At 39.0% G+C, this 21105-nt stretch overlaps 2 protein-coding genes across 5 annotated transcripts in view; one reads left to right on the top strand and one right to left on the bottom strand.

Moving 5' to 3' along the window:
- Positions 1-9872, top strand: part of smarcd3b (SWI/SNF related BAF chromatin remodeling complex subunit D3b) — a 71996-nt gene extending 62124 nt beyond the window's left edge. For all 4 annotated transcript variants that reach the window (XM_079867068.1, XM_079867070.1, XM_079867069.1 and 1 more), the window contains 11 exons: positions 370-412; positions 1152-1274; positions 1688-1810; positions 3402-3497; positions 4621-4722; positions 5225-5386; positions 5582-5679; positions 5998-6133; positions 6280-6402; positions 7267-7368; positions 7545-9872. In XM_079867068.1, the coding sequence (XP_079723194.1) occupies positions 370-412; positions 1152-1274; positions 1688-1810; positions 3402-3497; positions 4621-4722; positions 5225-5386; positions 5582-5679; positions 5998-6133; positions 6280-6402; positions 7267-7368; positions 7545-7598 (1162 nt within the window). In that variant the 3' untranslated portion in view covers positions 7599-9872. The remainder of the gene's footprint in view (positions 1-369; positions 413-1151; positions 1275-1687; positions 1811-3401; positions 3498-4620; positions 4723-5224; positions 5387-5581; positions 5680-5997; positions 6134-6279; positions 6403-7266; positions 7369-7544) is intronic.
- A 2564-nt stretch (positions 9873-12436) lies between these two features.
- On the bottom strand, positions 12437-19299 carry chpf2 (chondroitin polymerizing factor 2). The gene is made up of 4 exons (XM_079867043.1): positions 17930-19299; positions 15921-16485; positions 15473-15655; positions 12437-14073 (listed from the first exon to the last, which is right to left on the bottom strand). Exons 1-4 carry the CDS (start codon positions 18202-18204, stop codon positions 12802-12804), a joined length of 2295 nt encoding a protein of 764 aa, XP_079723169.1. The 5' UTR covers positions 18205-19299; the 3' UTR covers positions 12437-12801.
- Between the last annotated feature and the right edge of the window lie 1806 nt (positions 19300-21105).

Genomic DNA, 21105 nt, shown 5'->3' with positions numbered 1-21105 from the left:
TGCTCATAGAAATAGAAGAGCATTCATTCAGTATATGAGCACAAATATACTTATGAGCATACAACACACCTGTCTGCACAATATGAGCTGGTCCTGTGGACCTCTGCTGCTTTCCAAGCTTCAACTTGTGCAAGTTTAAGCAGTAACGATTCTAGTTGATTCTAGTAACGTCCTCTGTGCCAATGGTTGCCAGCACCATCTGGGCTGGCGAGGCACACACACACACTCCCACACCGGTTTTCCCGCATCCTGGACCAGCCCCAGAATTTTAGCAGATGTCCCGGGTGCTCCACTGTCAGTCTCCATAGTAACATCTTGGGTTTTTTTCTGCCTTTCCTCTCCGTTTCCCCTTTCTCCCTCTTTCTGCAGTGCCAAGAGGAGGAAGATGGCTGATAAGATCCTTCCACAAAGGGTGAGTAAGAGATCTGAGCCTTTTCATTGCTTTCATTGGTTTGACTGGGTTTTTTTGTGTGTGTGCAAATGTGCAATGATGAAGATGCTCTGGCGTGCACGTCTGTTCTCTATCTCGGCCTTTTAGAGGGGCGGAATCTTCTACCAAGCAAGCGATACGATGGACAGAAATGTTTTGGAGGGCTTTTGCATTCAGTAATTGTCACCATAACCAGACAATACATACTGACAGCAGGCCTTTAAAAAAAAATAATAATAAAAAAAGTATATATATATATATATTTAGTATATCACAAAGAATATCCAGATAATTTGAGTTTTTCTTTAGATAATATGTATTCTAGACAATATTGCAATATCTAATAAATAGTCTAACATATATGACAGCATTACTGCTGTGGGTTCATGGTGATGGCTGTTGGTTGATCTATTATTTATATTAATATTTTTAAAATGGGGTTTTAATGTTATTGTTTACGGATGATTCTGTTCTTAGTTTTTTATAGTCACTGTGTCACTATGATTTGGTTGTGTTAGATAAGATAATCGGCACTATGCGTGTGTGTTATCAGGCAATATAGATAGATACAGCTCCAGTGGAGATGCCAGACGCATTAGTCATTTACAAAACCCTCAGTCTATCGTCCACAGAACAAGAGGGGAAAATAACTAGGATTGTTTGGATTTCTTTACCAGTGCTGCCATTTACAAAATGAGGTTTTATTGAATTCTTTTTTCAGATTCGTGAGCTTGTTCCGGAGTCACAGGCGTATATGGATCTGTTGGCATTCGAGCGCAAATTAGACCAGACCATAATGCGCAAACGGGTGGATATCCAAGAGGCACTTAAGAGACCCATGAAGGTATTTCTCATCCCCATGATGATCCATATATTCTTTTTAATTTCATGTTTCAGAACAGATCTGTTTTATCTAGCCAATTAAAAAAATATATGCCTTAGCGCTTTTGTTAACCTATATATCAGACCTTTTAAAACACGGCAGAAGCAAACTTGGGACAAGAATTTTCATTTGTTACTGAACCATTTAAAATATTGCTTGCATAAATCAACAGGATAAGACACAAAACAACTTAAATGAGCATAAAATGATGGTGTCATTATTCAGAGTGTCTAGCTTCTAATATTTGACCAATTATCAGCTTAAAAGCATTTTCGCTGCATAATGCTTCTGCATTTTTGTGAGCATACTAATATCATCTTGAGGACTGGATGAAGATAAAAATTTAGATAACCTCTTTTTTTTTCTATTTCAAGCAAAAGCGAAAACTGCGTCTCTACATCTCCAACACGTTTAACCCTGCCAAGCCTGATGCAGAGGACTCTGAAGGCAGCATTGCATCTTGGGAGCTGCGTGTGGAGGGCAAACTGCTGGATGATGTGAGTCAATTGCACTTTAATCAATAATTGCACAATACAGCTATTTTAAATCCTTTACTATAAAACACTGAGGTGCAGTTGCTTTTGTTTTGGTGCTTTTATTGGTACGAAATATCACATAAACTGTCTGCAATGTTTGATCGTGCTTTTTGTCTCTGACATCATGACTTGTGAATGGCAGCTATGTGCCTTTTGAATTAGTGAGGTTAAATTTACTCTCCCAGGCTCAGAGTCTTGACCACACTTACCAGTGAGATCACTTCCCAGACTCCATCCAAACATACGTGCCAGAAAGTTCTGTGGGTCCATTGACTTGAACTATTTTTCCTTACTCTGCTCTTTTGATAGTTGTATGCCTGCCTCCTTTTAGCCAACAATGCGTATCTTAAAGGAAAATTCTCGGTTAATGACATCTGAAGCTCTGTCAACAGGATTTGTGGCATGCTTTTATTGTCAGAAAGAAATTTCAACCTAAAAAGCATCATTCCTGTAATACACTTACATTGGCAGTCTAGCCGGCATGTGCAGCACTACCGAAATGTATAGGCATAAAACATGAATATCATACATTAGCATTAGACTGGTTTGAAAGATTAATTTATTAGTCGAATCTTTACAATCGTGTCATGATCAGTTAAAAAATAAAACCCTGTTGCTTTTGCATCGTATCACTGTGAGATACCAGGAAGGGACATGAGTGACATAACTACCGGTATTCATGAAGTGCTGTTTATATGAAGCAAACACCACCCATTACATTAGTAACTAATAACTAGAAGTTACCAGAAATAGTTTTGCCTATTTAAAAGTAGATTTAGGTAACTTACCTGCTACCTGTAATTCGGCATTACATAGGTATATTTTATGTTTTTATTGACAAAGCTGAGGCTCATCGCACATTTGTTTTTGCTCATGCATGTCGCCTTCACCTACGGCCACAAAAGCACTGGAGCCATGGCTGCAAAACGTTTCTGATCTGTACATTCATGACCTTAATATCTATGTAACGATACCAATTACCTTTTGTAAAAATAGCAGAATAAATAATAAAGGAAGACACATACTGTCAGCATTTAGTGCAAATATAGGTTTATATGATAATATTGCATGTTGCGGTTTTCTTTGTTAAAAGCAGATTTTGGTTTCTGATTTGATATATGTGCTAATGTACCGGTTTGATTCATGTGATTGCAGCCCATTAGTCCGTTTACAAGGACTAAATTCTTAAAGGTTTACGTAATGCAGCATAAATTCAGCCTCTTGGTTCAGTCTCTAACCAAGACCCGTTTAGCTAATACTCTTGAGGCATGCTTTTCCTTGCAGAAAGAAATGAAACTAGTACTTATTGATGATAGCTTGAAGGACTCATGCCGTCTCTGGGCTGAATGGAATGTTGTCCCGCACAGCAAATCATCCATCAGCATGCCACATTTCATTTGAACATTTAGGCCGTACTCTTCCATAGAAAGTCTACCCGGAAAGTTTATGATGTTGTGTAAGGTTCTTGTTTTCCAAAAATGTCTTTATACTTGAAACTGGGTAGTTTGCTCAGTGGCACACTCTGAAAAACTATTCATGCTTTCATTCACAGCCTGCTAAGATGAAGAGGAAGTTCTCCTCATTCTTCAAGAGTCTGGTGATTGAGCTTGACAAAGACCTTTACGGCCCTGATAACCATTTGGTTGAGGTTGGTGTTTGATTTTCTGCTTTATCACCCTAACTGAAAGTGTATTAATATTGGTGATTCCTATAACCAAGAGCTAAAACCATTATAAATATATTTATTTATGTATTATATTCTTATTTATGTCCTACACGGTTTCATTATAGGACATACAAACATGCCATATAGCACTTCGTTTGTTAAAGATGTGTGGTGATACTGTCATTCAAGTTATTTTTCTTTTCAGTTTCTGCAAATCTGTGCTTTTGTTTTCCTTAAAGGACAAGTTCGGTATTTTACACATAAAGCCCTGTTTACAGATCGTTTCTGATGAAATAGAACGGTTAAGATTAAACTTTTGACAGATGCTGCTGTCGCGAGAATTTTAGGTTTATTTCGCTTTCCCCCCCACCTACAAGAATGGTAGTCTATGTGCACTGGAACAATCCTTCCTAAAACGCATTAAACTTTCATTTAAAAAGAGATGAAACTCACCGAGTGGACAGGGGTGTTCACTGATATGCTCATACAAAAATCGCTGCAAAAGATGCTTTCCAACAGGTTTTATCATAGTTTTTGTCCAACTCCATTGACTTGCATTGAATGTGCTGTGTGCGGTACGGTATTACTCCGCCGCTTCTTCTTCTGCTTCTTCTGTGTATTCAATGAAATGCCAGTGGTTTGCTTGCAATTGGCAAATGTGCATTATCGCCACCAACTGGGCTGGAGTGTCTATTATTCAAGCTCTCAACGGAAGAATCTACGGGTGTGAGACGTTTGGAAAAATAGATCCACAGTTTTACAACGAATGGTAAAACACCTGTTGGAAAGCATCTTTTGCAGCGATTTTTGTATGAGCATATCAGTGAACACCCCTGACCACTCGGTGAGTTTCATCTCTTTTTAAATGAAAGTTTAATGCGTTTTAGGAAGGATTGTTCCAGTGCACATAGACTACCATTCTTGAGGGGGGGGTGGGAAGCGAAATAAACCTAAAATTCTCGCGACAGCAGCATCTGTCAAAAGTTTAATCTTAACCGTTCTATTTCATCAGAAACGATCTGTAAACAGGGCTTTATGTGTAAAATACCGAACTTGTCCTTTAATGACTCGGTGCAATTATGTTGATTTCTCTTGTCTTGCGCAGTGGCATCGTACCGGAACCACTCAGGAGACAGACGGTTTCCAGGTGAAGAGGCCTGGAGATGTTAACGTGCGCTGCACCCTGCTGTTAATGCTGGATTACCAGGTAAAGACAACAAAATGCATCCAGTGATGTTTACATGTAGATCAGCTGAAGGCTAATGATCATGACCTGCAAGATTAAATTATCTCATTTGTCATTTTCAAATTACAGAACAAAAACTTGTGTGATTTGCTTTTTGATTGTAAATTCCTTTCAGACCTCAAAGCTTTGAGTTTACCTGGAAGTTTCATTGAAATAATAAGTTGATGAAATAGTGAACATAATAGTGAAGGGTGAATATCACATATATATTACAACAGAACAGGAACTCTGTGAGCAGCAGGTTTACTTATTAATAATTTTGCAATGCTTTATTTTGTGAAATAAAAAATCGCAGTTACCTAGTCAGTTTTCAAACTTGAGTTTATTCCAAAATAGATTAATATTATCCTATTTGGCCTTCTTTTTAAAATTAAAACTTAAAAGTTAATTGAACTAAATAATGTATTAAATGACTGAAGAGTGAATTAAATGTAAGCATAATACTCTTGTGTCCTGTATGCAGCCGCCTCAGTTTAAGCTTGATCCGCGTCTGGCTCGTCTGCTTGGGATACACACACAGACTCGCTCCAGTATCATACAGGCCCTCTGGCAGTATGTGAAAACCAACAAACTGCAGGACTCGCATGACAAGGAGTACATCAACTGTGACAAGTATTTCCAACAGGTACGCTTGATTAGAAGCATTGATTAACATTTGTCACAATCTGTAATTATTGAATGAATCAGCTTCACTTAAACCCTTAAACTTTATTTGATACTGCCAAAGTTCACAGACACATGATGGAATTATTATGTAAAGACAGTATACAATATTTTACTCGAGAACTTTTTGTGTTTCTGACCTCATCTCCTCTCACAGATCTTTGACTGTCCACGCCTGAAGTTCTCTGAAATTCCACAGCGCCTCACCAACCTTCTACTGCCCCCAGACCCTATTGTCATCAACCACATCATTAGGTATTTATGTGATTTTGTTCGTACGAATGTGTCATATTTATTGCAGATATCTACCAAAATACAGTAGTCAATAAGATTTTTTTAAAGAAATTAATCTTTTATGCAGCAAGCAAATCTTGAGCAGCAAATCTGAGCATATTAGAATGATTTCTGAAGGATCATGTGACACTGAAGACTGGATTTTTGACATCACAGGAATAAATTACATTTTTAAATATATTGTTTTGGTTTAGTCTTTGTGCCTTGTTTGTATTTTCTATCTGCTCTTATTAATTTTCTGAAGAACACGAAAGTCTCATTGAGGTTATTTTTGTACAGTGTCGACCCTAATGATCAGAAAAAGACGGCCTGCTATGACATTGATGTAGAGGTGGAAGATCCCCTTAAAGCACAAATGAGCAGCTTCCTGCTCTCCACAGCCAATCAGCAAGAGATCGCCTCTTTGGACAACAAGGTTAGTGCAAAAATAGAGCAGATGATTGAACTTCTGGACATTTTATTCTGAATTATAGGGTCTCTGATTTCGACTGACAGAAGGATAATAATCAGGACTTAACCAGTTTTGCTGTGCTGCCATGTCTGTTGATTTTTCATCTGCAGATCCATGAGACTATTGAGTCCATCAATCAGCTGAAGATTCAGAGAGATTTCATGCTCAGCTTCTCCAGAGATCCCAAAGGCTACATTCAGGACTGGCTCAAATCCCAGAGCAGAGATCTGAAGGTCTGCACCAGCTTTCTTTAATTTAAACATGACTCTTGATATTTATATAATGTATATTTTTGAAGATGAAGTGTGTTCTCAGATTTACAGTATGTTCTCCTATCTCAGTTTAATGTGCTGATACAGATGCATGAAAGCCATTTGTAGGCTAACGTCTCAAAAAGTGTAAACACAGTGGCTCTGTGCCGATTTCAAAACATTGCTCAGTTTGTTTGAGTGGTCTGATATGTCAACTTCTGGCTCAACCAATGGCATGAGTTTGGGGCGGGACAACCTGTTTGGAACAGGTCAGAAGGGTCTGTAGGAGTGTTTGGTAAACCTCTCTGGAAATACATTTTGCAGCTCTGTTTGCTGCTGTTAATGATACAGAAATGACACACTTTGAGCCAGATTTACAGAAGCTTCTAGAAGATATTTGCTTCATAGTCAGTAGTGCCAACCAGTAAAAAACCAAAGCTTTATTAGCTCTCATACACTACCGTGTATTCTGGGTTTTTTTGGAATAAAAGAATCCTGAAAAAAAGTATCATTGTTTCCACAAAACTATTAATCAGCACAACTGTTTTCTACATTGATAATAATCAAAAATGTTTCTTGAGCAACAAATCGGGACATATGAATGATTTCTGAAGGATCATGTGACACTGAAGACTGGAGTAATGATGCTGAAAATTCAGCTTTAACATCAAAGGAATAAATTACATTTTAAAATATATTAGAATAGAAATGGTATTTTAAATTGTAATAGTAATATTTCATAATACTTTGTGTAGTGTATGCATCTCTGTAAACAATGTCCTGCATCATGTTTGTCCTGTCATTGTCCTGCTTTTCTTACTGTTATCACCTTTTGATTGTTTGTAGCTGATGACAGATGTTGTTGGGAACCCAGAGGAAGAGAGGAGAGCAGAGTTTTATCATCAGCCTTGGTCTCAGGAGGCTGTCAGCCGTTACTTCTACTGCAAGGTGAGCGCGTAAAAATATACGATTACTAGAGTGAACCTTCTGCTCGTCTACTATAAAACAGGATGTAAAGGGCTGGATGTCAGTATCTTTTGTGAGGTTGTATTGTTTATCTGCACTGCCTGCAAATTAAAACTGTCTGGTTCTATGTCTTCCTAATCTACTTTCCCCTTCCAAAGATTCAGCAGAGGAGGCAGGAGCTGGAGCAGGCTTTGGCCTTGAGGAACACCTAGAACCCACAACCACCACATTCAGACAACACGGCTCCTTTGTGACAACACTGCCTCCATGTGGAGGTCCCTGCATTATTGTCCACTGTGCGTGTCCAGTCATCGTTGTTTTCACTCTGACCTACAATCTACTGTACAGGACCAATCGCACACTGTTACTCCAACAGCCACTGCAGCTCCATTGTACAGTTGGTGCATTTCAGCCAATCACCGTGTTGTGTCTTCCATTCTGGGAGGAAGTCATCTTACAATGCATTCTTTGGATTTCTGGTTTTTAATACCGCTCTCGTCCACCAGTATTTTGAACGTGATGACTTCAGAGCTGGCTCAGTCCCATTGACTGTGGATCCAATGTTGATGCAGTTGTGATTCAGCCTTCCTTCCTCTCAATCATCAATTCCTGGTATTCACACTCAATTTCCATGTGATAAACGTGTTTTTGGTGAGGAATTGATTGCATCTCTAATTTAGTCCACTTGAATCAAATTTTTTCTCGAGTATTGATCAAAAAGGTAATTTTGTATGTGTATCAGTGTTGGGAATCAGTGGAGCTACAATATTTATCTCCATTATTTACACTTTTATTCAGAAGTGTATTTATGAAGTACTTTGAAGCAGGCAGCTTTAAAAGAAGCATCCTTCAGTATTAACTGAACTGGTGGCTTACAGGGTATGTCACACTCTGCTGTCTTTCCCTGCCACATAAATGACATTTAGCTGCGTTTCTTTAAGTAAATAGTGTATATAAGCATCGAAAGATTGAATGAGGTTGTTTTAATCAAGTATTTAAAAGCTATTCTGCCATATAAAGACAAAACACAGTAACTACACCTACACTTGAGTGAGAATGAGAAAATGGCTTTTAAGTTTTTGATTGATTTGGTATCAGTTTTCACACTACTTTCTCTGAATTATGTGTGGTTACTGCATTTTGCCTTTGTAGGTCAGTACTGACATAGTGACATAGTCATTAGTTCACTTTGAAGGAATTTGATAGGTCACGGTTTTTGAGAAGCTGTCACATATATGGAGAAAATAGGCCATCCTAGCATAATGACAAAAGTTATTTAGAAATATAATCTACTTGTTAAATTGTGACGTATTGAATACTGTTTCTGGGTTAAAGCCTGTACTCTTGAAGAATACTGAATACAAATTTTTTTAGCACTATTTATTCACATTAAAGCTAAGCTTTTAAAAACCTACGGTGTACACTACAGTTCCTAGTGTCACGGACGCCAATATTTTAACGATACAGAAAAGATGAATCAATGTCTGGCGATTCGATAGAAGGTTAGGATCATGATTTTTCAGTAGAACTATGGCACACCATGAGTGTATATTAGCACCGTCTTTTGTTTAGTTTTGGGAGAGCGTTTGGACCCGGAAACAGTAACGCCAGACTTAACAACTGGATTATCGGCAGTCAACTAGATAATAGTAAATATGCTTCACCAAAACATTTTCTGTGCACATTACATTACCATCTTCTTTGAGAATTTCTTTTAAATCGTGATTTATTTTTTATCCGTTTAAATAGTGCGGTTTTAAATAACACCCTGTGGGCATTTGTTTCTTATTAGTGTTGCTTGATGTTTTACCAAAGGTCTAAATTACTTTTAAGACAGTGTACAGACTTTGACTAGATGAGGTTTTTTAAAGGGCACATTTTTAACAAATACACATTTTCCCCATACGTGTCTCCTTAGCTGTGAAAAGAACACTTTTTAAAATTTCTTTATGACTCATAGTCTTTGCACTAAATCATGGATCATGACTGGGTTCTCCGAAAGCTTTCCATGCTAATTATGTGTCACCTAAACAAAAAAAAGTAAAGAAATGAAGGATGAACCAAGGGAATAAATGTTGAACTACACTGTACTGCCATCTGGCATTAGAGACTGGTTTCATCACTGCAGTAATAGTCCTGAGTTCTCATTGGCTCTGGGTTTTGATCATGAACCCTCTGCTGCTGCTTTAATGTCAGCTGAAGGATGGCTCGTCCAGGTCAATTATTGTGTTCTTGCAGTTTGCCTGTGATCCTCGCACATCTTCTCGTGAGGAGGGAGGAGTGCTAGTGACCTGTGTGTTGTCACTCAGAGTATTTTTTAGACCTATGCATGCTGCATGGACACATTTTTATACTTTCATACAAGGACATGAGAAACCTTCTGACTGCTTGTGAGCTGATCAGAAGAGCACTGAGTTTCTTTAGTTAGTGACCCTCTCTGGCTGGGTCATGACAGCCTCTTCATACAGTACCAACCAGTACCAAAATGTACAGCAGAGGCCATTTTAGGTCGTGTAATATTTTTTTTTTGTTCTGTTTTGTCTTTTAGAAAGACTTCGCAATTTAATATGTGGATAAGAAAAGCACACCAATGATTTATACAGAGCCTGTTGGGCAACAACAGCACCTCCCATCAAATCTTTTGGGTACTACATGTATATAGTCAGCCATTTTGAACGTTATGAACTGTTATGAACAGTTGTAAATCAATATAACATCTGCCTGTGGGACTGTGTTAGCAACTGAACAAGGTTTTCTGTTCTCATGTGTAAAGTAAGCTCTTCTGTTGCTGTCCAAGCCACCAACTGTGCTTTTCATACCTATCATGTGTTCAAATGTTCAATGTTACCATCTCTCCTGCTTTTAGTGTCTTTTGAGGTGCAGTGAATTCATTACGCTGCCCTCCAGTGCTTCTGTAAGGGAAAACATCCAAATGAATGCTGATTGGTATGCTTTGATTAAATGTCACACATGTATTTAAGTATTTAAGAGAAAGTTCCTAGGTTTGTTTATAGTGTCATTTTTATCCCCTGGTTTGTTCATAAAAGTACTGCCAGCAGACATCTAAACAAGTAGGTTTTAATGGCCCACTATGTATTTTTTTTCTTCTCTCACAGTCTGTACGTTTGCATTCTCACCTTGTTCCACTGTTCAGCGAGAGATCTAAACTACAGATGTACCTGTGTAGGATAGTGAGGATGTAAATAAACAAGCGCTTGCCAAAGTTTGTGAATGAAACACCATACTAAAAGTGTGTTGAGAATTTATTCTTCACTGAATCAAATTAAGTAACACAATTTGATAATACGATTGCAATAGTTGAGAATAAGACTCATCTCTGACATCCATTACTTTGTGATTGCAGTAGTGCTGATTCAGCAGGGAGTTTTAATGTCCTTCAGTATTTTCATTTTCTTAACTCCTCTTTTAGGACAAACGTGTCATTATGCCAATGAGGAAACTGGTGTTTGTATTCAGCAGCAGGCCACACGCTCCACTTTGAAAGAACCTTTCACTACCTACAGTACCTACTCTTGACCTGGCAAAATCCACAGGGCCCCCCTCTGTTCTCTGAAATACATGAAAATAGCAGCGTGGAGAAAGACTTTCATACAGTCAGATGGAGAATGTACTGTATTAAGCCATGTTCCCTGTGGAATAAAGGTGCCATTTCACACAAATCTCTCTTTGGCCCCTCTGTCAAACATACAGTTTGAATTGAGTTTCATCTCAAGTTGAAAAGCCATAAAGGAGGGGACTGAAGAGGGGATTTAGCAGACTGGTGAGCCAGACAAAGCTAGTTATCTAAAACTTCTTTATTTTCTCAATTCCGTCCTTCAAGAGAATAGACACCCTTTGTACAACAATCTCTAACAACCTATTCTCAAGCAGTGCTGGGTAGTAGTAACTGATTACTGGTAATATGGATTATGTAATCAGATTTAAAATTAAAATAATTATTAAGTACTTGTAATTAGATTATATTACATTTTAAAATACTCACAATTAGACTTGATTACAATTACATGTTATTCTCACAATGGCTGTAAACTTGTCATATTTTATTTATTCTCCTTACAATTTTTATCTTTTAAATTTTCCTTTCTGAAAAAGCCTACTGCTTGTATATGTTCAGAAGGTCTTCCAGGTTTGTGTATTTTGCACGCACAGACCAGCCACTAGTCATGTGTCTATCACTGAAAACTGAGAGACCCACAGCTTTTGATCACTGGATTTACAGAAATCATTTCACTTTTAAGATGTTTTCTCAACATTGCAACATTACATATCTTAACAGCTCCTGACAAACACATTAATTATTATTTGAACTCAGTGAGCCATTTAACCATGTATTACTATGTCTTTAGAAGGCGTTTGTACGGAGCCCCTAAAGGGACCTTTGCAAAAATAAAAATATACAGACTTTCACATACTCGCGTGAAAGTTTCTCATGAGCACGTTATAAATTCACATGCACCTTTTTGTCAGTCTAACATTTCTGACCTAACATGTTGAAGTAATCCCTGAGATTTTAAGTTAAAAAGTTGTCAATAATACAATTAAGTTAATAATAATAAAAATAAATAATAAAATCAAGTTCAATTGGCAGGTAAAAAAAAAAAAGATTGGGTTGCATCATAGTCATGACTCATAATCAGGTTTCACAGATTATTTGTTTATTCAATCCTGAAATATACAGCACATTCTGTTTAAAGGTCATACAATCATATATCTGAAGGAAGAATGATGGCTCATGTTACTTCCATAGCTGAGACTAGAACCTCTACTAACCATCAGAAGTCTGACATATACATATAGTAAAAGATGAATGAGTTCCTTATGCATTTCACTTCCTAACGTCAGGTTCCTGCATTCAGTCATCGGTAGTTATGTAAACGAGGTGAAACCCATTTCTCAGGTTTTATTTAAAGTGAATTATGAAGACTTCATGAGTATTGATCTCTGGTTAAATTAGTCACATTTATGAGTCAATTCCACCATATGTAGATCCTTACAGGGATTGTTCACCCAGAAAATGGAAGTTCTGTCATTGTTTGCTCAACTTAGAGAGTGGGTTCAAACCTGAATTACATTATTTTCTTCCTGCAGATCACAAAAGAAGTGATTTTTATGAATTGGTCACCTTTGGCATTCATTGTATGGACAACATGATCCGAAGAAGAAAGAAAGAACGACATGGTGAGTGAATGATGACAGAATTTTCATTTTTATGTTAACTATCCCTTTAACAAGGTAAATTCACTGTTTAATTGAATTGAGTCACTGGATGAACGGTGCAGAGAAGTTCACAGCGTCAGGGTGAAATTCACTCGATCAATATCAGTAGGTCATTTAAGGCCACCTAAATGAGAATCATTAAGTTTAATCCACCTTAATGTTGCAGTAGTAGTCAGTTCAGGTGCTGTTCGCCTGCTCCTGTTCAAACAAAGCCATTGCTAGGTGTGATCGAGAGGCCAGCCCCTCGAGGTTACTGAGAACGCAGCGGTGATAGATGTCCTCACTGAACCGCGGGTTACATTCCCTGTGCACATACTTCTGAACTAGCGCCGGCTCGACAGCCCGAAACACGTGCAACCCAGAGTAACGTACAAAGATCTCGTAGACGTCCATGCTCTCAAGCAATTCATCATTGTCCAAGATGTCAGCCGCCATCTTTGTGCGGGCAGCCATGTAATCTGCATTGTAGAAGCAGGCTTCTTCAAAGACGTGGCGGTCAAAGTGGCCATCGCGCAGCGCCTCAGATGCAAACGATGAAGCGGCAGAGGGTTGTTGGTCGCGGTAGACCAGAGCGGGACTGTACTCTTGAAAGTGGATTGGGAAGAAGACCTGCCAATTGCTGATGGCGTTCATACGGCAGCGGTTGAGAAAGTCTGCGTTGACCTCAGTCCATATGCTGGCCAGGAAGAACAAGGTGTCGACTGGGTGCTTCTTGGAGATGATGTCCATCAGCTTGACCTGTGAGGGAACTTCGGTCTTGACACTAATCCAAGGAATCTTTACATCACCGTAACGTTTCTCTACCTCACCAATCATGGCTTTGACGCCGGCAAAGACGTCCGTCTGGCTGACTCGCTGGGCATCGAAGGGGTCATATACAAACAAGAAGGTGAGCAGAGCATTGTCATGGGTATCCAGAGCATTCATGACATACATGTCAAGGAAGTTACCCACAAAGTCTTGATCGTGTGCCGTCACAGGGAGGATGACCTGTACTCGTGTTGCTTCTGTCACATATGGCATAGGGATGATCTCGACAGCACTGAGCGGCTTCAGCAGACTCACCCGTTTGGCGATGACCTGACTGTGACCCTTCTGTGTAAAAGCTTCCAGGGCCAAATCCAGCACATACTCCATGCCTCGTGTGGGATCGAAGCGCCGATACCCGTTCAGCAGACGCCGCTTACGGAAGCGCAACTGGGGCTGATACCGCTCGTTCAGGCGGCCCACTGCAGTCTCCAGGACTGAATTGACATCTGCCCGGTCTGCACCTCGAAGCTCACACTTCGGGGAGCTGTCAGCACATGAATAAATGTGCTCTTCAGTGAAGTATTCCCAGTTGATCACCTCAAAGCGGGTTTTGGGTCGGAAGGGTGGGTTGATTCCGATGGGCCACGTGGCTCCGGCTTTGCCCTCAGGAGTGAGCTCACTTATGTTATTGATCTGGTTCTGTGGCCAAAACAACAGAACAAGTCATTGTAAGGAGCAGCAATAATGTTAAACTGGTAAAAGGAACAAGTTCGTTCTTTGCTTTAGGCACATTGTCTATCAATCGCTTCATTTATTATGCAGAAAGGCAAGTTTTCTCCTTGACTCAAAGACAAAGTCATCCTATCCAATCTAAAGGCAGTGGAAAAAGCTGAGATAATTCATTTCAAGTTCATTTCCTGCTGTTATGTGATGCGTGATGGCTGGCTGACAGCTGCAAAAACCTTGCCCGATTACTTATACAGCATATTTGCGCAGACATGAAAGACTATGTCAAAGCTAGGCATCTAAAAGATTACATTCAGTGCAATTTAATTTGAACTAAAATAGTGATTCATCTTTTTTAAATGATTTAGTCTGAAATCTAAGTCAGACTAATATACGTAGATAATGTGATTGTAGCATGGCTTCGTCCAGCATGTACACACATTAACCGACTACACTTAAAGGATTAGTTCACTTTCAAAAATATTTTTGCTGATAATTTACTCACCCCGATGTCATCCAAGATATCCATGCCTTTCTTTCTTCAGTCGAAAAGAAATTAAGGTTTTTGAGGAAACCATTCCAGGATTTTTCTACACAAAATGGACTTAAATGGCAACCAACTATTCCAATGTTCAAAGAAGGTTCAAATGTCCATCTCAATGCAGCTTCAAAGTCTCTACACGATCCCAGTCGAGAAATAAGGGTCTTATCTAGCGAAACGATCGGTCATTTTCAAAAAAAAAAAAAAAAAAAAAATTATATATATATATATATATATATATTTTTTTTTTTTTTTTTTTTTTTTTTTTTTTTGAAAATGACCAATCGTTTCGCTAGATAAGACCCTTATTTCTCAACTGGGATCGTGTAGAGACTTTGAAGCTGCATTGAGATGGACATTTGAACATTCCAACTGTTGGTAGCCATTGAAGTCCATTATGTGGAGAAAAAACCTGGAATGTTTTCCTCAAAAACCTTAATTGCTTTTCGACTGAAGGAAGAAAGACATGGATATCTTGGATGACATCGGTGTGATTTTTTTTTTTTGAAAGTGAACTAATCCTTTAACCTTGGCATTGTGTATTTGCTCAAAAAGCCATTTACTTAATCTTGACGGAGCTAACAGAGACATATCACATCCAAATACAACATGCATTTAATAAAATGCAAAATTGTGCAGGTCTCAACAAGGTACAGCTTAGTCAAGATGCATGACAAGGTCATAATACATTCTCAAACTAAAGGTGCTGATTCTGGATCAGGTTTTTGCACATGCCTAAGGGTAACAACTGGGTAACTTCCAGCTGGCTAGAAGTTAGAAGCTTATGAAAATGAGAGAAATGATCTTCAAAGATGAGGTACAGTAACATACCTGTAAATGCTGAATTTGTGCATAGGTCCAGTCCAGTTCAATCTGGTTGTAGCGTTTGTGTAGGCGATACATCAGGAACGGTTCAGAGACGGGGTGGACGGTGAAGGCGCCTTTAAACTGTGCACTGTCCTCACGCTCAGGGTCCACGTTCTTCTGCAGCTCAAAGTAACGGTAGGTCATCTCCTACGTCATTTTAAAAGATCACAACAGCACTGATCATAATCCAGGTGTTAACAGATTCTCACTCTGTGCATTGTTTTGGTCTAGGTTAATAAAGAAAATAAGCCATTGCAAATGACCAAACACAAAACAATATTTACTTTGTTTTCACTATGAGATCATGATGTTTAAGTTCAGGAGGAGCAAATTACACTGTGGTTACTCTGACAAAAGGCTCAAACAATCACCGTTTATACAGTAAGCTTTGATTTAAAAAGCGCTCCCCCACCTGATGCTTCTCCACACAGCTAAGACCCAGGTAATCGATGATGCAGCGACCAAGCCACTCATCTGGCCTGACGCTGAGGATGTCATTTCGACAAGAGTCCAGGTGGGGCTGCAGTCGAGCTAGCAGGCTACGTGACAACAGATAGCCATATCCACCATGGCAATATCGGGCACGTTCTTCACCCCCGATAAACTCCTCTGCTCGTCCCATGTACATATCCTGTCCCGCACTAAGATGATTAACCAGCTCCATGACCCTTTCAGCTTGTGTGTACGTATCATCTTGTGCAAGGTAAAACCAGTCATATTCATTGCCGTGGTGTTGGTGAAGGTGCCGTATAGTTTCGTACATCAGCCAGACGGGTCGATCATCACCATGAGCAACAACAGCCATGCCGTGCGGTGCCTTTGCACTCCGTAGGCCAGTAAAAAAGAAGGTACGGTGAAAATGGTGAGCTACCGTTTTATTGACTGCCACCCCTAGCGTGTTCAGAGTGGCACGTGAGCTCAGGATGCCCACCAGGAGCTGTTCTCGGATGCCCAGCTCTGTATGGATGTAGCGAGTCCTGTGGCAAACAAACAAAATATGAAACTGAACAGTTTCATTTTAGTGTAAATATAATTTAGCGTGTTCAGTCTATATTTCTTTACAAAGTGACATCGGCAACTACTCGCATAATGCAGCGATTTTAGCCGTTTTCGTGAATCTGTGTGAACGGAGATCGTTTTGACAACATTTATTCAGGAAAACTTTTTCATTTTTAGTACATCGTTGTCGTGTAAACATACCCTAATATGCTGATTTGGTGCTCACGAAACATTATATATAAATATATATACACACACACACACACATATACATAGTCTCTGAAAAGGTTTTGGCCAAGAGTGATGGGATAGAGATCTAAGCCAATTACACAGCTGAGTGAGACAAATGAGGGATAGCTACTATGATCTCTAAAGTGAACTGCTTCAATGACCTTTACCTCTGCTATGGCACCCTACTGTCACCATAATTATTCATAAAGCTGTAATATGTTACTGGTGACATGAGGATAATGGCACCGGCACCAGCTGAAACTCACTTCATTGTATTAAATGTAACAATAAAATTTCTACTTTAAATGCTGCATATTATTATTTTAGTTTTATTTATTAATTAATTGGTAACATTTTACTTTAAGGTTTTTACAACAAGATTTCCTCATAATGGAAAAGGTAGAATGTGCTCAACTCAAAAAAAAGAAAAGAAAGAATTAAACAGGAAGTTGCTACTCTAATAGAAGTCCTGACATGTAAAAGACAATTGTGGAGATCAGCTGACATGCCCAATATAACCAGTATCCAAAATAATTTTGTAATGCCTTATATTTTATAAGTTGTTTTGTGATCTAAATTCTTGCCAATATTTTTTTTTTCATTTTGGGGATAAAAAACCAGACCCTTTTTTTTTCTTTTATCTTATCTCATTTAACTGATGTTTCAGTCCCGACTTTGTTTTTTAATTCTGTTTTTGAATTTTGAACTGTTCATAATTTAACTATTTACTATTTCTAAGGCTAATGGCATGGCTGCCCTGTATACGCATCCACGGGTGTTTGAATAATAAGAGATTCTATGTCGGCGGCTTCACAAAGTGGTGAAGAATTCAGCTCTGAGAGAAGCACAGAGGAGATGTGAAAAATACTTGCCTGAGACCTTACTTACTGTCAAGTCAAACAAGGCATATTTCTATACTAACTACTGATGCTAACATGAGCCAAATGAAATTTAAAATAATTTTGGATTGCAACACTCATAAGTGTTTGCAAAATCAATAATATTTTTTTTTTTTTAGATCTATGTCGTTAAGCCAAGCTCGTTGCAATTTTACATTATGGCCTTCTGTTCTTATACTGATACCTAATTTATGAATGATTTATACATATCAGCTAAAATAACCTTTTATAACTGAGATTTCAGTCTAATCTGAGAAATGAAACCAAACTGAACAGACATTTGAGGACTCACCTGAGTACTTTCTTGTGTGGTTTGTTGGGGTCCTTGTGATAGGGCACAATGCGAGGCTGGAAGTCCTCATTCCCATCCCCATCTTGGCCATCCTGGAGATCCCTGATATGACCACTGTGTATGAGTCTCCCATTTCCCAGTTCATCTCCACAAGCCTCATCGGTGTCCCCCTGCGTCCAGGACACCATCAGGAGACTGAGGCTACAGCCCAAAGAGAGGCCCAGGATGAGGGGCAGAGCAGGCCGGAAAACAGCCAAGAAAGGAGACAGGCGCATGGTGGAGCAGGCAGTCTTCTGCAAGGATGTCAAGTCTCGATGGGTCTCCTTGGAGAGCAGTTCAAGTAACAGCAAAGTCTTGATTACAGTAGAGGCATTTCACAGCGATTCTGTAAAGGGGAGTATTTGAATTCCTGACACTATATGATCACAGCATGACTAGTCAGGTCAGTGTTGATGTCTTCACAATCAGATTAATGGGCGATGAAGATGTCAAGTTTCGCAGTGTCAAGGAGGAGCAATAATAGTCTAACCTGCCTCTTTACATTCAACTGACTAACACCAGGACTTGTCTGATTTACCATACAAATATGCAAAACCGAGGCACTACCACTCCATATAAAATAGTCCACTGTGACTGTGATCTAGCCGGACATCCTCCTGCAAGCGATATGCGTGAGCAGCAAATATGAATACATTATTTCAGAATAAATTTTACATTATTAGATGAGAAATCACCTCCACTGGTTATGCACACAATAGATCGCTAACCAGTCGACACCATTTGCAGCCGCAACCAAGATGCAACGTTCATGCACAGATGATCGTGGACAGAAATATGATATAGTTCAGGATATTAGCATGTAAGTTTTTATTAGTCTTTTGGAGAGAATCTGCGGTTCGAAAGACAATCGACGATAAATTACATTAAATAAAAAGTCCTCCACCATCTAGCGTAACTTAACAGTTAACGTTAGCTGCTTTGCTTGCTTGCATACTGAAGCTGAGCAACATTAGCAGCCACCAGCGGCATTTCCCCAAAAAACACACAAATCCGAAGAAAATGCTCTCAAATTTGGATTAATTCCTGCGTCTCTTCCGATGATTTGTTGAAAAATACAAAACCGTCGCGAAATTACTTTATTGGCTTTGCTGTAAACGTCTCCAGCATCGTCGGGCACGTATCAAGTCCTACCTACGGATGTGCTCGAGAGAGGAAGATTGACTCAATGCGTTAAAACCAAACGGACCCAAGGAAACAAGCAGCACGCGCACAAGAGTTCCACGTGTACACGCGAGCCGAGAGTCGCTCAGCTCTGACAGACAGCAAGTGTGTGTCCGCGCGATTCCCGTTACCATCACGCTCCTGCACTCGTCATCGCGCTCATTCAGGCCGAGGGGTGGTGGGAGACACCTCATCAACCACGACGAGTGATAAGGTCAAGATTCTTCAGGCCATCAAAAATACATGATTACAAGGTCCACGTTATTAAAGAATCTACAAATAAAATGAAAGGGAAAATTAACAGTTAGCTCTGGTCCTATGATTTGATTTGTGTCAGAAATAATTGTGCTCAATTGAAAGTCAAAGTATATATTAAAAAAATGTAACATTTAATTGTAACTTAAGTAGCCTAATAGGCCTAACGAATAGAAATTGAGGAAAATGAGGAAATCTGAAGGAGATTCCTGTTACCTGACCTCTAATTTGACAATAGTGTGTAGGCTATTGCTTAAAGACTCTGTTTATATTTTAATCAAGTTCGTCTGCCGTTAGCAACCGTTATAATTAGGCTACAATTAATTGCTTTATGTCAAAGACTTTGATGTGGAGAATAATGAGAGGTAGCCTACAAAGATGAAGTGTGCAATAAAACAATTTGATTGACTTGTTAGCTCAGTAACAGAAGAAAGGGAAAATTAAATGCAAAATATCTTTGCACTTGTGTAAATGAAATTGAAAATAGTATAGTAATCTACTTTTTGCCTACTCAATGCTACAGTTCCAATACACATCCACCAAAGTTATAGTTTTGATTCGGTTATCATTTACTCACCCTCATGTCGTTCCAAATCTGTTTATGACTTTCTTTCTTCTGTGAAACGCAAAAGAATGATTTTCAGGCCATATGACAGTCCTGGTCACCATTCATTTTCATTATAGCCTATAGAAAAATATGCAATTAAAGTGAGAGCTCATTCTGACTTATCTAATTTTGTTTCACAAAAGTAAGAAAGGTAACCTGTATGAGGGTTAGGTCCAGTCGGCGAATTAACCATATGGGCAATTGGGCAAGTAGGCCTACCCATGGGCACGCAAATTGTTTCTCTTTTAAAACAAGCGATTCATTCTCAAACGTATTTCTAGCCTAGGCCTACATACCCTTTCACCAGAACTTTCTAAATTCCTTGAATGTTTTGTTGAAATTTTATTATCTTACTTGGTGTTACTTCGTGCCAGTGGACGCGCGATCTAGCATAGCTGCGTGAGCACGCGCGTTTCATTTCAACGCTCATTACACTAGCGCGTCCACTGGCACGGAGCAGAGCGAGTGTTTTCAATTCATTCCAATGGAAGTTGAGCTTTAGGCTACTCTAGGTGTCAGCAGGGGCACCAAAGGGTCACTGGGTCCAGTGAGTTAATGATGACAGACTGTTTATTTGAACTATCTCTTTAAATGTGTTGTACTTCCATGCATGATGCACTTGAAACTCTTTTTAATTAAAAAACAAAAAACATTTATCACTACTTATTTCACTTGTGAGGCTGGAAGCTTACGCTGCTATTTTGAACCAATAATCGGAAAAAAGGCAGTTGAAGGATGACGTAATTCAAATATTTATCTGACTCCAAATATAATTAATCTGACACTCCAATAAAGTTGTTGTTATCCTTTAACCTCTTATTCTTTAAAGGTAAAGGTCTTTCTTAGAACTGATAGGAAAACGTAGGATTTAACCTGAACGTTTAGATAGCCTAACTAACGAAAGTTATAATCACTTTAGCTTGAAACATCATCAGTGATAAAAGGAAAGACTCGCAAAGCCTTTAAAGCAGGCAAAGTTATTTATTAAGTTACATGTTTAAATATAGGCTAGGCTCCAGACAGTAGAATGGAGCAACATAGGCTACTGTAAAGAAAACTTTTGTAACAAGTAATGCACTGTTGTGCAAAAGCC

Source organism: Squalius cephalus (genome assembly GCF_949319135.1).
Source record: "Squalius cephalus genome assembly, chromosome: 3".
Taxonomy (NCBI): Eukaryota; Metazoa; Chordata; class Actinopteri; order Cypriniformes; family Leuciscidae; genus Squalius; species Squalius cephalus.
The sequence above is the reverse complement of the archived record's forward strand: the minus strand, read 5'-3'. Positions and strand labels throughout refer to the sequence as shown.